The sequence below is a fragment of the Sus scrofa genome, chromosome 14, assembly GCF_000003025.6.
Source record: "Sus scrofa isolate TJ Tabasco breed Duroc chromosome 14, Sscrofa11.1, whole genome shotgun sequence".
NCBI classification, from domain to species: domain Eukaryota; kingdom Metazoa; phylum Chordata; class Mammalia; order Artiodactyla; family Suidae; genus Sus; species Sus scrofa.
This window is the reverse complement of record NC_010456.5, coordinates 124,466,989-124,484,501: the sequence shown is the minus strand read 5'-3', so window position 1 is coordinate 124,484,501 and position 17,513 is coordinate 124,466,989. Positions and strand designations below refer to the sequence as shown.

Here is a 17,513-nt window from a genome sequence, read left to right as displayed (position 1 = left end):
ATGTGAGGAAATGGAGATTTGGCAAAAATGAAGTGACATGCTGAAACTCCCATGACTAAATCATGAGAAATCTGAGACTGAAACTTAGGACTATTAACTTCCCGTTATATTTTCTTCACATTAATTCATACTGCTTTGGAATTCAGCTAAGATTATTTAATATATAACCATTATCTGAAATAGCTAATAAAGAACAAAATATTTGTAGTTTAACTTGGTTATGCTTATTTGATAGGTAAAATGTCTAGAAGATGAACGATTAAGAACAGAGGATGAATTATCGAAATATAAAGAAATTATTAATCGCCAAAAAGCTGAAATTCAGAATTTATTGGACAAAGTGAAAATTGCAGATCAGATACAGGAGCAGCATCAAAGGTATAAACTGAGCAACTTCTGTTTGTGCAAATCAGCAGGCTTTTTGATTCTATCTCAGGTTTCTGTTTTTTTAAGTGCAATTATTGCATTGAATAATTTTACATTTCTAGATAAAAAATTTTTAATTCCTGTCTTCATTTGAACTATTTTGGGTTATTTTTGACATTCCCGTCATGGCTTCTAAAAATCAAAGTTTATATTCCTTAAAATTGGCGGTGGTAATTTGTAAGAAAGAATAGATTATAGTTTTTTTTTTTTTTTATCTGTTCCTTAGTTTTCAAATTCCGTAACTTAGACACAATGTTTACTTTTCCTTCTAAAATGTAGATAGGTATCTATGTCTATATCTTTGTATCTATATAACTTGAGGTCATGAGGTGACATTATTCCTTGGCTTTTATAAAACCATTTAGCTAAATGCTACTTAACGACATTACCTGACTGAGCCTGGGTTCATGTTGGATCCAAGTGTCTTCTTTTTTCTTACCCTGGCAACACCCAGGCTACTGAGCGTTGCTAAAGAAACCCTCGCCATCAAGTTGTTGCAGCTATAAATTCATGGTTAGCAGCCTCAAGTGGAAATACTGATGCACCTTCGATCCTACCATATGTCCTTAGAGCCTTCTCCCCATCTTCTTAGCATCTCTTCCGAACCTTACCTTTCTTCACACTTCTGATTTTCTTTCTCACCTTGCTATTTACTCTGGCAGGCAGTTACCTCTTACTTTACAGAAAAAGTTGGAGCTGTCAGGTGACAGTTCTCTCAATTGCTGTCCATCCTATGAACTTAACCTGCATCTGCAGTCACTTTTCTTTCCCTTCTGTTGCTATGAAAGAAATGTTCTTATTTATAAGTTAAATTGTGGTCCTTACTTCTACTGTGGATCACATGCTCTTCTGCCTTCTCAGAGTCTTCCTTGATTATTCCTTTATCTTTTATCTCCTCTCTTTTTACGTAGGTTTTTTTTTTTCTCCATTTGAGTATTATTATATCTTAAAAGTATTGAAACTTCTATGATCTCCTTTCTCCTTTCCTTCACCACCAGACATCTGTATAGAATCATTTATACTCATCCTATCCATTGTTTTTGTGTTCCTCTCCATTTTATTCTAGCTTCCCCACCATTCCTTTACAAACTGCTAATGCATCCTTAAATATAATAGATACTCCCCAGATTAAGCCTTGCTTGAATTTCAGTATGAACCCGCTTTCTGGACATGCTCCATTCCTTTAGCTTCATTTCATTGTGCTCCGCTAGTGTTTCTCCCCACTTTTTAGCCAGTCTCTTTCTCAGTTTCCTTGACAGCTTTCTCTTTCTGTCATAAAGCTGTCTTTTGTTCTTACTTTATTATACCCCTGGGTGATCCTAACTCTTCCTGTAGTATGTATGCTGCAGGACCTTCAGGTTATGATCGTCAACCCTTTTTGCCAAGCTCCAGATGCACAAGTGTCAAAGACACCTCAAACTTATGTCCAGAACGGATTCATCGATTGTACTTGCTCATCTGCTTCTCTGATGTTCTGAGAGAAGTGCTGAGTGTGACAGCCACATGATTTTCCACCCCGGGAACCTGGTGTTATCCTTGGCTCTTCTGTCCTTCCCTCACGCAGCCAACCAGTCACAAACATCATTGATGCTGTTTTAATATCTTTCAAGTTCATTTGCTTTTTACATCCCCACTGTTGCTGCCATTGTCTAAGCTGTTATCAGCTCTCATTTGGAAAAGTACCACAGTTTCTAAACTGTTTTTTTGTTTTGTTTTTGATTTGGGGGTTTTGTTTTGTCTTGTTTATATCCTCTTTTAGTCCATTCCTACACTGTGGTTAGCATGATCTTTTTTAGAAAGGGAATTTCAGACCTTTAAATGATTTCCCATTGCCTCAAGGATGGCCTGGTGAGTTCAGACGCCTTAACATGGCTTGGGAGATCATTAGTAACCTCTCTTCTCCCTCTGCCTTCTTTCTCACTGTTTCAGCAATAGTTGGTTAACAGATGTTGATTGAATCCTGTGTGCTGAGCCCTGTGTTAAGTGCTAGGATTTATAGTACAGTCCGTACCCTCACCAGTACTGAACGTCTGCTTGGTAGCACCAATAAGAAGTCATTCTCCTGTTCCCGCCCCAGCTTTGCACACAGCCTTTCCTTTGCCTGGAATATATTTTGTTCTCCCACTCACTTTACTTTTCCTTTAGCTCAGGAATTAGCAAATTATGACCCAGGAGCCCAGTCTAGCCCACTGCCTCTTTTTCAGTCAACTTTTTTTTGGAATACAGCCTCTCTCATTCCTTTACATATTGTTTATGGCTGCCCCCATACCTCTGTGGCAAAATTTAACGGCTGCAGCAAAGCCTAGATGGCCCAGAAGCCTACATTGTTGACTCTCTGAGCCTGTCATAGGACAAGTTTGCTAACCCTTTAAATACTAGTTTCATCGTCATTTACTCTAGCTTAGCTGACCTACTCTGTGCTTTCATCATCAAAAATGTTTCATCACACCACTTGACTAAGAGCTCTTTGAAAGTAGGGGCCATATTAGTCTTGCTTATGTATATTCCCAGCTCTTTTAGTTCTTAGCAGCTATTAGGCATTCATAATAATCCACATAAATATTTGGATGAATGAATAAAAATACCTTTATAAAGCATTTCATTTGATGAAAATTCTCAAACCATTCCTGTAATGTCTTTTAATAGTTTATTTTTTCTCTTAAATATAAACTTTGTTTTTTAGAGGTAAACAAGAAATTGAAAATTTGAAGGAAGAAGTGGAAAGTCTTAATTCTTTGATTAATGACCTACAAAAAGACATCGAAGGCAGTAGAAAAAGAGAATCTGAGCTACTGCTATTTACAGAAAAGCTCACTAGTAAGAATGCACAGCTTCAGTCTGAATCCAATTCTTTGCAGTCACAGTTTGATAAACTTTCCTATAGTGAAAGTCAGTTACAAAGCCAATGTGAACACATGAAACAGATCAATAGTAATTTGGTAAGTATAAGTGTAAATGTACATTGAACTTTTAAAGCAACATAGCAGGAAGCACAAATTAAACTTCCCTAAAAGCATAAACCTAGTGGTAGTAAGCTCTTTTTTTTTTTCAGTTGGCACTGACTTTCTGACAATTTCAAATGCTTATGAGAAATGTCATTTTTTCCTTTCAACTTATGTAATTTATAATGAAATGTCTCCCTAACATCAGTATGAAGAAAGGCTTCACTTTTGGAAGTAAGAAAACCAGGGTTTTTGTCATTCCTAAGTGGAATTACTATATATTTCTTAAAGGACTTTAAATGTCTATATTTTTATATTTTAAAAATGGTTTAATCCTAAGTTATGAGTGTCAAGTTACTCATAAAAATAATTTGAGACTAGGCCACAAGTTTCAGAGACCTGTATCACATGTTGTTTTGCATGTGTAGAATGGCAGATGTGCCAGTGTTCCTCCTGCATTACTCTGTAAGGAACTGTAGGAGCTCAGTAGGCAAAACCTGGTAAGGAGTGCTGGTAGAAGAATTTGCCACCAAAGACCTTATGTTTTTACAGTTTCAAACTGTGAGCAGTAATGGAACTAGATATTTAAATTGTTATTTTTTGTTTTATTTAATATTTAGGAAAGTAGATTGTTAAAAGAGGAAGATTGCGAAAAGAGGAAGTCCAGACCCTGCAAGCTGAACTCACCTGCAGACAAACTGAAGTTAAAGCATTGAATACTCAGGTTGAAGAATTAAAAGATGAATTAGTAACTCAAAGACGTAAACATGCCTCTAGTGTCAAGGATCTTACCAAACAACTTCAGCAAGGTATACAGTTCTTCTACAGTTAAGACTTTGAATGTTTTTGTTTCTTTTCATCATTTAGGATTTGTAGAAAAAATATTTTAACATCAGTTTCTCCCATATTGATTAGAGATGTATGTTCTTTTTTTGGCCACCCCACAACATATGGGTTCCTGGGCCAGGGGTCAGATCTGAGGCTCAGTTGTGACCTATGCTGTGGCAGTGCCAGATCCTTTAATCCACTGTGCCGGACCAGGGATTGAACCTGTGTCCTGGTGCTGCCATTGGCTGCAGAACTGCCACTGATACTGTTGCACCCCAGCGGGAACTCCTGTATGTTACTTCAATGGTATCAGTGTTCATAAACCAAATGGCTGAACATCTTGTAGTTCCATGAATAGTTTATAGCATGTTCTAGGCCAAAGACATTTATTCACAGTACCACAAGATGAAAGAATTGGGAAAACACCTTATCGTGGCAGTAGTGTCTCGACTTTGTTGATCACATACTGCAGTCAATAAAAAGTATTTATAAGCATTTGCTGTCCAGTTTGTCTTCTTTTTTGTCCTTCAGGGCTGCCCTTGTGGCATTTGGGGGTTCTCAGGCTAGGGGTCGAATTGGAGCTGTAGCTCCTGGCCTAGACCACAGCCACAGCAACAGCAATGTCAGATCCAAGATGCTTCTGTGACCTACACCACAGCTCATGACAATGCCAGATCCTTAACCCACTGAGCAAGGCCAGGGATTGAACCTGCATCCTCATGAATAAGAGTCACATCGTTCCACTGAGCCACCGTGGGAACTGATGTTGTCCAGATTGTTTCTGTTTATTTGTAAACGTAAAATGTGTCACTCTATGCATGTTAGAAAAACAGGAAAAATACAAATTTAAACATCATATTAAATTTAAGTACAAATAGAAGTTCTAATATTCTTTTAATAGATATAATTGAAGGGAAATTTGAGAGAAATTTCTGGTACTGTAGAGCTTTTCTAAATCTTTCACGACTCCAGAAGTTAAGTCCTCTGTTCCTAGGTGATGCCACTATCAGTTATCGTCACGTTATTTCTGTATGTTTTGTGTTTGACCTGTACATGTCTAGACATTTTACAGGGATGATGCCTACGGTCTTACTGTTGAAGATGTTATTTAGGAAATTTCTCTTGTTGCTTATGCCATTTTGCCCTAAATGATTTTAGTGATTAAAATCAGAGTTAATGAGAGAGGGAGGCAGATGGTTGTGATAATTGTCACAAGCAGTCCATTTCTTTTTCCTATAGCAAGAAGAAAGTTAGATCAAGTTGAGAATGGAAATTATGACAAAGAAGTCAGCAGCATGGGAAGTCGTTCCAGTTCATCAGGTAAAAAAACGAAGGTGTTGTATAGTTGTTTCTTAGTGATTGGTTATTAAAGGAAATAGCATTTTTTTGTTTTAAAAAGTACTGACATGCTTTTCTTTAATTTTGGATTATAAAACGCAGTAGGTTACATAATTATACTGTAAAAAATACTTCCAGTTAAATGTTTTTTTGTTTGTTTTTGTCTTTTTAGGGATTCTGTGGCATATGGAAATTCCCAGGCTAGGGGTCGAATCAGAGCTGCAGCTGCAGCTACACCACAGCCACAGCAACCTGGGGTCCAGGTCTCGTCTGCTACTTACACCATGGCTCATGGTAACGCCGGATCCTTAATCCACTGAGTGAGGCCAGGGATCGACACTGTGTCCTCATGGAACCTAGTTGGGTTCGTTTCTGCTGAGCCGTGACCGGGACCCCCACATATTCAAGTTCTGATCATTACACAGGTTTTCAAGTTTGTCATGGGTTTCTCTGTCATCTTCTCCCTCTCCTTCTTCCTTACCTGTACAATGATTTCCTCTTCCCTTTTTAAACTCAGATTTGTATCCACCTGTATGGAGGGATTTGGTATATTATGGTCTTTTTATTGTACTTTTTTTTTTTTTTGTCTTTTTAGGGCCTTACCCGAGGTACATGGAGGTTCCCAGGCTAGGGGTCGAATCAGAGCTGTAGCTGCTAGCCTACACCACAGCCGCAGCAATGCCAAATCTGAGCCATGTCTGCAGCCTACACTACAGTTCATGGCAATGCCAGATCCTTAACCCACTGAGCAAGGCCAGGGATCGAACCTGCATCCTTATGGATGCTAATCATATTCATTTCTGGTGAGTCACAATGGGAGCTCCATCTTTTGCGTTACTATTAACACTTCAGAGCTAATGAAATAGTCATCATTATATATCAGGTTTTATATGTATATATGCATTTTTAAATCTTTTTGCTTTTCTCATGGTAAATATGCCTGTAGCCTAAAGCAAAAATTAATAACCTATAAAGTTATGGTAGCATTGTAAAAATGATAATTAGCAAAATATCAGCATATTTATCATTTTTGGAATGCCAGGAACTGTGCTAAATGGTTTAAACATATCATTTACTCACAGAACAGTTGTATGAGGTTAGCGCTGTAATTCCAGTTTTACAGCTGGAGAGACTTAAGACTCAGAGTGGAGCCATGACTTTGCCCACATCCACAGTGACAGACCTCTCAGGCCTTAGAGTCTGCATGCCCCTGCATTATGCTGCCTCCCAGGAGTCGCGTGTGAAGGGAACAACATCGACAACTGCTACAGTAGTGGGAGAGCTGGGTAGTAGCAAGAACATGGGTTTGAGATTACACAGAGGTATTTATCAGATCCCAGCTCTGCCATTTATTAGTGCACGATCCTGGGTAAGATATATTGTCTTAAATATACAAAATGGGACTGGAAAAAGATGTGTTCATGTCGGGTAAAAAGGATTAGAAATTCTCCTCCATTGTTGATAGGAAAAAATAATAGCCAGCATTTACTTAGTGCTTATAATATATGCTGTTCTAAGCACTTCAGATGTATTAACTCATTTAAATGAGGATACTCCTTCTTTGAGGCAAGTCATATTGTGATGCCCGTTATAAGATGAAGTGACTGCGATGCAAGAGAGTTAAATAACTTGTCCAAAGTCTCATAGCTAGAAAGTAGAGCAGTAGGATTCGAATGTAGGAAGACTGGCTCGAGAGCTTAACCCTCTGCCTTTATTCTGTCTTCTCTCCTTTTGTCTGTCTGGCTGTCCGTCTCAGTCTAATTTTAGTCTCACTTCATTCCTGTTCTTCTGATTTGAGTGTCTCCTTTGTCTTCCTCATTACCACCACTTCCTCATACTGTTGGAGAGACTTAGTAGACCCTTCTGGTGCCTGTCACCAGTGCATTCAGAAACCAGAACTCAGGTCAGATATGACTGTGTTCTGTGCCCGGCTCTGTCATATTGAGTATTTGAAAATGATAATAGAAATAATATATGAGATCAGAGATGACTCCAGACTAAGTACAACACGTTTTTGTTTTTTGTTTTTTTGTTTTTTTGTTTTTGGTCTTCAGGGTCCCTTAATGCTCGAAGTAGTGCAGAAGATCGATCTCCAGAAAACACTGGGTCGTCAGTAGCTGTGGATAACTTTCCAGAAGTAGACAAGGCCATGTTGATTGAGAGAATAGTGAGGCTGCAAAAGGCACATGCTCGGAAAAATGAAAAGATAGAATTTATGGAGGATCACATCAAACAATTGGTGGAAGAAATCAGGAAAAAAACAAAGTATGTATTATTGTGGTAATGTAATCTGTGTTCAAAATACATATGGTAAAGTTGCTGTGTTCAAAATTAATCATATCAGGAGCCTATCTTTCAAAAAATAGTTCTTAAAATTATAGTCATTCAATTTCCAGTCTTTTATTGATCACTTATTAATAGTGTTTGCAAATATAGAGATGAAAGAAAATACAGGTCTTTCCTTTAAGGTGATAGAGTTCAATATATATTAATATTTTTAAGGTAATAAAAATCACTTTGGACTTAAAATAGATGGAGCTCTACTTAGCTGTATTTCCAGACAGTGGTTCTTAGAGATAGTGGGATTGTGTATTATCACTCCTGTTGGGTAGGATATGGTGAGGTGTTAGTGGGTACTTACTAAATATAACCCACTGTGCCTGTGACTTCACATTGTTTTGATGTCCTACAACTGCTCAGGGAAGGAATGAGTTCTCTAATTTGGCAGGTTAGTTACTGGGGCTCAGGTCAAATTATTTTGAAGTAGTTTTAGAGTTAGAGAAAAATCTGCCCATGAGTTTTAAAAGAAAAAGAGTAAAACACAGTTTTAAGTTTAATGACAGGAAGATAGAAAATATAAACTGAAACTGGAACAGTAAAGGAATTGCTCACTTTTTTTTTTTTTTGGTCTTTTTACGGCTGCAGACATGGCATATGGAAGTTCCCAGGCCAGGGGTTGAATTGGAGCTGTAGCTGCCGGCCTACAGACAGCCACAGCAACACAGGATCCAAAGTTTGCAACCTACACCAAGGCCACGACAATACTGGATCCTTAATCCACTGAGAAGGGACAGGAATCAAACCTGTGTCCTCATTAGTCAGGTTCGTTGGTGCTGAGCCACTACTGCAACTCTTTGCTCACATATTTTTATTTAAAGTTATAAAGAAAAAAATAGAAAAGCAATGTTTATATTATCGTTAATCTAAATACCATGTTAGAACAAAAATGGGATTGTTGGAGTTCTGTTGTGGCTCAGCAGTAACAAACCCAGCTAGCATCCATGGGGATGTGGGTTCGACCCCTGGCCCCGGTCAGTGGGTTAAGGATCCAGCGTTGCTGTGAGCTGTGGTGTAGGTTGCAGACATGGCTCAGATCTGGTGTTGCTATGGCTATGGAGTAGGCCAGCAGCTACAGCTCCAGTTCGACCCCAGCCCAGGAACTTCCGTATGCCACAGATATAGCCCTAAAAAGACCAAAAAGGGTGGGGAGATAATTTACGAAACCATCCGAGGAGTTCCTGCTGTGGCACAGTGGATTTAGAATCCAAATGCAGCAGTTCAGGTTGCTGCAGAGGCACAGAGTTGATCCCCAGCCCAGTGCAGTGGGTTAAAGGATCTGGCATTGTCACAGCAGTAGCATAGGTTACAGTTATTTATGGCTTGGACTCGATCCCTGGCCCAGGAACTTCCATATGCTGTGCATTAAAAAAAAAAAGGGTAAAAAAGAAACCATCTGTATAAGAAAAATTTCTTTATTTTCTTTTATAATTCTGTTACTAACCTAATAGGGAATAATTTTATTCTAGTCATCTTTTCACTTATGATTGATTATTTGACTCTTACAAATTATAATGTTTTTAATTTTGTAGGTATGTAACTGATAATGTTTTATTTTGCAGAATCATTCAGAGTTACATTTTACGAGAAGAATCAGGCACACTTTCTTCAGAAGCATCTGATTTTAATAAAGTCCATTTAAGTAGACGAGGTGGTATCATGGCCTCTTTATACACATCCCATCCAGCTGATAGTGGATTAACATTGGAACTCTCTTTAGAGATCAACAGAAAGTTACAGGCTGTTTTGGAGGATACATTACTGAAAAATATTACTTTGAAGGTATTTGTAGTTCTCATTCACTTACCAACCGATAAACATGGCAAAAATGGTATCTTTTTCATAGTTCGATATAGCACATAGATGGACTATTTCTGTAATGCAAGGTAGCCATTTTTCCCATAGATAAAATTTTGTTTTTCTGTTCTTGCTAAGTAGTTTTTTAAATTAGCAAGGAAAGAAGGGAATAACAAAGAAAATCAGTTTACCGATTGGCTAAGATGAGTTTACTTGGCAGTGGGTTGCCTTTGACCTATATTACAGTTTTTTAAATAATTTTTATTTTTTCCATTATAGTGTTCTGTCAATTTCCTGCTGTACAGCAAGGTGACCCAGTCACACATACAGTGTATACATACTTTTTTCTCACATTATCATGCTCTATCATAAGTGACTAGACATAGTTCCCAGTTCTATACAGCAGGATCTCATTGCTTATCCATTCCAAAGGCAATAGTTTCCCTCTATTAACCCAAGATTCCGAATCCATCCCACTCCCTCCCCCTTTCCCTTGGCAACCACAAGTCTGTTCTCCATGTCCATGATTTTCTTTTCTATGGAAAGGTTCATTTGTGCCATATATTAGATTCCAGATATAAGTGATATATGGTATTTGTGTTTCCCTTTCTGACTTACTTCATTCAGTGTGAGAGTCTCTAGTTCCATCCATGTTGCTTCAAACGGCATTATTTTGTTCTTATTTATGGCTGAGTCGTATTCCATTGTGTATATATACCACATCTTCCTAATCCAGTCATCTGTCATGGACATTTGGTTTGTTTCCCTGTCTCGGCTATCGTGAATAGTGCTGCAGTGGACATGTGGGTGCATGTGTCTTTTTCAAGGAAAGTTTTGTCCAGATATGTGCTCAAGAGTGGGATTGCTGGGTCACATGGTAGTTCTATGTATAGATTTCTAAGGTATCTCCATAGTGGTGGTACCAGCTTACATTCCCACCAACAGTGTAGGAGGGTTCCTTTTTCTCCACACCCCCTCCAGCACTTGTTATTTGTGGACCTATTAATTGTCGCCATTCTGACTGGTGTGAGGTGGTATCTCATAGTTTTGATTTGCGTTTCTCTAATAATCAGTGATGTTGAGCATTTTTTCATGTGCTTGTTGGCCATCTGTATGTCTTCTTTGGAGAAATGTCTATTCAGGTCTTTTGCCCATTTTTCCATTGGGTTGTTGGCTTTTTTTGCTATTGAGTTGTTTAAGTTGTTTGTATATTTTAGAGATTAAACCCTTGTCAGTTGCATCGTTTGAAACTTTTTTCTCCCATTCTGTAAGTTGTCTTTTTTTTTTTTTTTTTTTTTTTTAAGGTTTCCTTTGCTATGCAAAAGCTTGTCAATTTGATTAGGTCCCATTGGTTTATTTTTGCTTTTATTTTTGTTGCTTTGGGAGACTGACCTGAGGAGACATTTATAAGGTTGATATCAGAGAGTATTTTTGCCTGTGTTCTCTTCTAGGAGCTTGAAGGTGTCTTGTCTTACATTTAAGGCTTTGAGCCCTTTTGAGTTTATTTTTGTGCATGGTGTGAGAGTGTGTTCCAGTTTCATTGATTTACATGCTGCTGTCCAGGTTTCCCAGCACCACTTGCTAAAAAGACTGTCTTTTTCCTATTTTATATTCTTGCCTCCTTTGTTGAAGATTAATTGACCATAGGTATCTGGGCTTTATATTACAATTTATTTTGGTTGATTATGAAACTTTCTTTTTAAGATTGAGACATTTATTTTCTAGTGTATTTTAAAGCTTTATTTTATTTTTTGTAGCCATTATCTGACCTAGTATTCTAGTTGTGCTGTTTGGGCCTTGATGGTTAGTAGTGGATTTAAAAAATTTTATTAATCTGGTTGTTATCTTATGCATTAAAATTTGCTGTACCCTCAGTAAAATGATTAAATATGACTGAAATGTACAGGATTACTTTACTGAAAACAGCTGTGTGCCCGATCATCTCACAAGGCATTTAAGAATATTCGTCACTCTTTTCAGTTGAAAATGTAGGCAAAAATAGTTCAAACTGAATCTTTTTACTTATTATACTTAGTAGTTCTGTTTCTTTTCCTTCTTTTTCCAATTTTTAAAGGAAAATCTGCAGACCCTTGGAACAGAAATAGAACGTCTTGTTAAACACCAGCATGAACTGGAGCAGAGGACAAAGAAGAACTGACACAAAGCTCTTGTTCAGAAAACAGACGAAAGCCACACAAGGAGCAGGTGCCACTGCCTAGTATCATTGGAAGCTTTTCCCTGCTTTGTGTATTAACCAGTAAAAAATCTGTTTTGCTTCCTCTGTATAAAAAAGTACCTTTTACAATATAAATGCATTGCTGTGTATACTGTAAAAGTGTAAGCTTTGACGAAACTTGTTTTTGTGTGGTGACAGCCTGTTTTTAAGTCAGAACAACTTAATTTGCTAATAATCATATGAAGTGCTGAACCTTACTCCAAGGGCTTTTGAAAACCCCTTCTCCATATTTCTTCCCTTTAAAATATATAATGTCAAAAATGATTTTGCTTTCTAAAATTATGCATGAAAGGACAGGTGTTGATCATTCAGTAATATGCTATTTCTCCAACACAAAACTAAGAAAGTGATAAAAACTTTTGTTTTGACATTCTGACATGACACTTGCTTGTGTGTTAGGGATCCCAATGAATTCTTAAATCTTTTGGTTTTGATGGAAGCTAATAGGAAAGCTAGCTTTCGGTAAATAGCAATGATCAGGTGTTGTATGCCTCTGTCAGGTTTCCTTATTTGTGCTAGTTACTTTTTTTTTCAGATTCTGATTGAGTTAATAGTTGAGTTTTTAAACATCTTCAGTTGTGTAAAATATGATTTTAAATAATCTCATTTAGAAAATTTCTCTGGACTTGAGTTATATTTTAAAATGTGAAATGGATTAGTCATTAGTACAGAGAGATTAATAATGAATTCTTTGAAACTGAAAGACATTAGTTTTACTAATATCAAGTATATAAAGATCAATTTAATGCATTTATGAAGAACCAGTTCCCAAGAGAATCCAGCATATGGCACTGTTAACCATTTCATCTGTGCACCACCGTTCATTACTGTTGGTATAATTATGTGTTATAGTGGAGTGATCTTACAGTTCCTAGATGTAATGTGTTTCAGTATATTTATTTAAAACACGAAATAATTAAATCTCTGTAACCAAAGGAATTCCAGAGCCAAATTTATGTATACTGTTAGATTTTTACTATATTTATTTAAGATGTGCACTTAAATTTGCCAGTCATAATATCAGTATTTCTATATCATTGAATTTTTTTCTCATCTCTTAAAATTTCTCACCTATTACAATTTGTGTGTGGTTTTTCACATTTCTGTATATTCAGATCATTTCTATACCTTCTATAGATACCTTGGCACTATGCAGATGTTGCAGCAAGCCTCATTATTGTTTTGGATTTTTGCATCCTTCTTTGTCCCCTTAGGAGAAGTGAGCTTTGGGATGATGGATTAAAACCCTTTAAAGAATTGTATGGTTCTAAAAGTTGGGCTGGGTTTATAGTGGCAATGCCCCTGTAACGTGTTTTAACATTTTTTAAAATATCAATGTTGTTTTAAAAGATCATTTACTAAGGATTAGATGATTCAATGTAACATCTTATTTTTCTGTATACTGAGTGATATGTTGTCATCCCAGGCCAAAATCTTTTCACTTCAAAATGGAAATATAAGTTCAAAAACATACTTAAAATAGCTGTAAAAAGTTTTAGTCTTACCGTAATGTATCTTGTTATCAGTAATAATGTATCAAAATGAAATACGGTAAGTTCAATCACATCTGAAATATTTTCCCAGTTGTTTTTGACAATACTGTTGATACTTCCAGAGATTAGAGTAGCCAACATAACTAAATTTTTACAGCTTCTTATGTGATTTAGATTCATACACTACAATATTTGTTTTTTCCTCCAAGACACAAAATGTATTGATGGAGATCAAATAGTGGTCAGATCCATAGTGTTCTGTGTGTATACACTTAAAAAAAAAAACTATGTGCACACACACGTTTTTCATATATGTATATTATATATGAAAATGAAACATTTCAATATTAACATCTGTGCCAGCATTCATTTAGAGAAGTTTACTGGTAAAACAATTTTAGAAGAAAGCTGTTATAAACTATCTTTGATTTATTGTTACCCCCCCCATAAACGTAAGGAACTATAGAAAACTTGAAGAAAATGCTTTATTTTCCTATTGTGCTTTAGTTTCTACTATATCCTTTTGTACATAGATCAGGACTAAGCAAAGTGTGTACAAAAATATGAATTTATCAGATCCCTAAACTGACTCACAAGCAGATTCTGATATAAGCTTTTAGAGTGCCCATTACTATATTGAATATATGGAGAGAAAAATGGGGTGTCTAGAAAAGGAAAATGGTCTGGCTAAACTTGAGGTCTGGGGGAAATTTTGTTTTACGTGTTCATTATTAATTGAACACCTCAAAGGCTCTTTTGGTTAGTCAGCACTATTTTGGTTTCTTTGAGCAGGAAATCTTTTTTTCTGTGTGTATATATTTGTGTGTACACCTAACTAGATTTTAATTTCAAAGTGAATACTTACTGTGACTCTTTTTCCCACACCACTTCAAACTTTAGCCTAAGTTTTAAGGGTTGAAAATGGTGGGCTTGGGCAGAATGAATTTAAACTTCAGTGTTTTATTTTTAAACTTACTCTTCATAACCATTTAAAGCAATTTATCTTGAAATTAAATTTTATCAGGCTACCAACATCTTACTTACTCATGTAATGAACACATTTTTTTTGAAAACCTGTAATTGCCAGGTACCACACAAGTTAGGTATCATCATTATACTGTGGACAGACCAGACAGGGCAGTTCCTGTCCTCATGGAGCTTATGGTCTAGTGAAAACAGCCGAGAGGAAGTGGAAGCAGAGGCTCTTTAAGCCTCTGCAGCTCACTGCCAGACCCTGTCAGAAGAAAGTTCACTCGTGGAAGCAGTTCACCCAGAAGTCTTACTCTGGCCTAAAGCTTTGGGAAATGAATCCTTGCTGAGGTAGGCTGAGAGCAGATTGCCATTTTCATGCTGGTTCTTTACAGTTCCTAACTTTTTTTCACAGTTTGATGTTTGTTTTTTAAGAAGAAGGAAAAAATCCAAAGACCGTAAAATGGCATTCGATTTTTGCCATTTTAGTAAATTATTATTGTCTACTTGATGCTCCTATAAGATGAATCTAATCAACTTGTCATGTATATTTCCAAATTTTGTTTTGTAGTATATTATTTTCTAAAGATTTTTACCTGGAATTTTAGACCAAGATTTACCAGTAGAAGGAAAAAAGCATTAGAAACCATTAATATTGTAAATGTTATATATGCTACCTTGGTGAAAATATTTTTATCAATCATGTTATTCAGTATTGTTAATTTGCCTTATAAATGTTAGTTCTAGTAGTTTATCTTCCAATACCTTTTTAAAACAATTCTTTTTGGACACTGAGATTGTTCATTTTTAACACCAGTAGGTGGCACTAGAAATGTGAAGGTTTTCAAGGCTGAACAGGAGAAGATAATCAAAAAAAGAATCAAAACAGAATTTTCAGTAAAATAAATGAGAAATATAATTGTATATTAAAGATGTATTTTTTCTTCTGGAATGAAGTTCTTTTTTAAAATGCATATGGCTTTCCATTTTGACTATATGAAACTTGTTATCTTCCAAAGTTCATATATATATATGTGTGTGTGTGTGTATGCACTGTACAGATAATCTTTAGTTTGATTACACTGTTCATTTTGTAAATATGTTTCTGTATAAAATGAAGCTTTTTGAGATAATTTTATGTATATATTGTACTTATTAAATAGGTAATGCCTGTTTACCAAATTGTATTTTACTAGCATTTTTCTTTCTTTTTAGGGCCACACCTGCACCATTTGGAAGTTCCCAGGCTAGGGGTCGAATCAGAGCTACAGCTGCCATGCTATGCTGCAACCACAGCAACGCCAGATCCAAGCTGTGTCTGTGACCTACACCACAGCTTGTAGCAACACTGGATCCTTAACCCACGGATCAGGACCAGGGGTCGAACCTGCATCCTCGTGGATACTAGTCTGATTCTTAACCCACTGAGCCAGAATGGGAACTCCTACTGGCATTTTTGATTATTTATTTAAACACACCACTTGTTTACAGAATGATTCTCTAGACTTGGCAAGGCTGATTCAAATTGCTTGAATTTTTTAACTTTTGTTTTCCATGCATGTTTATCTTCATTCTACCAATTATCATGAAAAGTCAGTGAACAGTAGTAAGCAGAGTAAATTGAATACCACACTGTATTTTAAATTTTTGTTTAAATTATTGATAACAAAATTTGGCCTTTTTAAGAGGCCTTTTACACATGCCTATGTGAAAATTTCTCGCTGAATTTAAGCCAGTAATCAGATTTTCCACAAAAGCATGCAACTTAATTATCTAGCTTTGATAATAAAGATCTAATAAGTTCAATACAAAGATTAAAATCATTAATTTCACGAAGGTAACATGTATGATAGGTATTTCACATCATAATGTGTTTTCCATTTCTCTTAACAGTTTAGTTACACATATGCAGATTGTGCCACATTTCTTAAAGAATTCACTCTTGGAAAGAATCCTCTGAAATCAGGATCCTTGGAATAAGGGTAGAATTAATACATAGAGGAAGCTTCCTGACATCCTTACTAATCTGCTTTTGGCAGCTTGTACATTTGTTTACAAGGCAAAGGAATACATAAAAAAAAGGTGCGTTAGTGAAAGAGATACTGCTTTATGGTCCTTAACTGTCAGTGTGACCCACAGCCATGAAAGACACTCCAGCAAACTTGAATCCAAGTCTTTTTCTTAATAAAGTCTGCCTCAATCAGTCAGTGAGGGCGGGACGAGTACATACTCCTCCAGGACCAGCAACTTGCAAGGATGCCTCTGGGTAACCAGCACTAATGCTTTAATAATTCTTTCTGAGAACCGTGTGACCAGACTTGATATTCCTGCCCCTGTAGAGATGTGCCATTAATTCCTAAGTTACATTTAAGAGACTTGATTTTTAAAAGAAGCATCCACTTAAGTAGTATTTCTGTGGAAGGGAATTTTCAGCCCTTTTATTTTTAATTGTCCAAAGATGGTGCTTCTTGCCAGACAATCTGCTCCTAATTGTACTCCAAGAAGAGGATGAGAATTATATATCTGAGAAAGAGAAGAATCTCTTCCATTTAATCTAGTGCGAGAAGGGTTCTGTTGAAAGTTTAGGATTCACTGGAATAAACTTTTGGTTGATAATCAACTTCTGGTTACATAAACTTGGGAACTATGTTAAGTACTAGAATGGCTTTCCATTTCACTGTGTAGTTTTGATAACTATTAAAAGGCCCAGGGGCAAGAAACTGGGTGTTTGTACTTTCAGCATCCTTATGCTTTGCTTGTCCCAAGAAACAGCAGTTAAACCTGCCACAGTATCTTTTGTTTCTTAGGTTCTTCTTTATCAGCTCTAACCGAGGAAGACACCCCCAAATGCCCACTGCCCCCACTGCCCTTGATCTAGGTTTGCCCACCTGCGTGAGAGGAACACTTTGAGCTCTGTTCCCAACCAGAGCCCCATAGATTCCCAGGTCTTCAGGAGTCCAGGCTAAAAGAGGCTGTTGCTTTGGGGTCTGAACTGCTTCCTGGATTTTGTGTTTCAGTTTTGTGTTAGTTTGGGGCAATCCTGGAGTGATTGGACGGAGACCCTCCTGGGACTAGCAGGCCAAGAAGAGTCTGTTTCTGGCTTCCTAGTCGGAATCTCTCAGAAATCTTATTTTGAAACAGTGACTC

At 36.7% G+C, this 17,513-nt stretch overlaps 1 protein-coding gene across 1 annotated transcript in view; it reads left to right on the top strand.

Annotated features, from left to right (window-relative positions):
- Positions 1-15,548, top strand: part of CCDC186 (coiled-coil domain containing 186) — a 52,192-nt gene extending 36,644 nt beyond the window's left edge. Inside the window, 8 exon segments of the mRNA XM_001927027.7 lie at positions 236-378; positions 3,110-3,365; positions 3,989-4,010; positions 4,013-4,177; positions 5,436-5,516; positions 7,589-7,799; positions 9,434-9,653; positions 11,743-15,548. Coding sequence (XP_001927062.6) covers positions 236-378; positions 3,110-3,365; positions 3,989-4,010; positions 4,013-4,177; positions 5,436-5,516; positions 7,589-7,799; positions 9,434-9,653; positions 11,743-11,826 — 1,182 coding nt within the window. The 3' untranslated portion in view covers positions 11,827-15,548.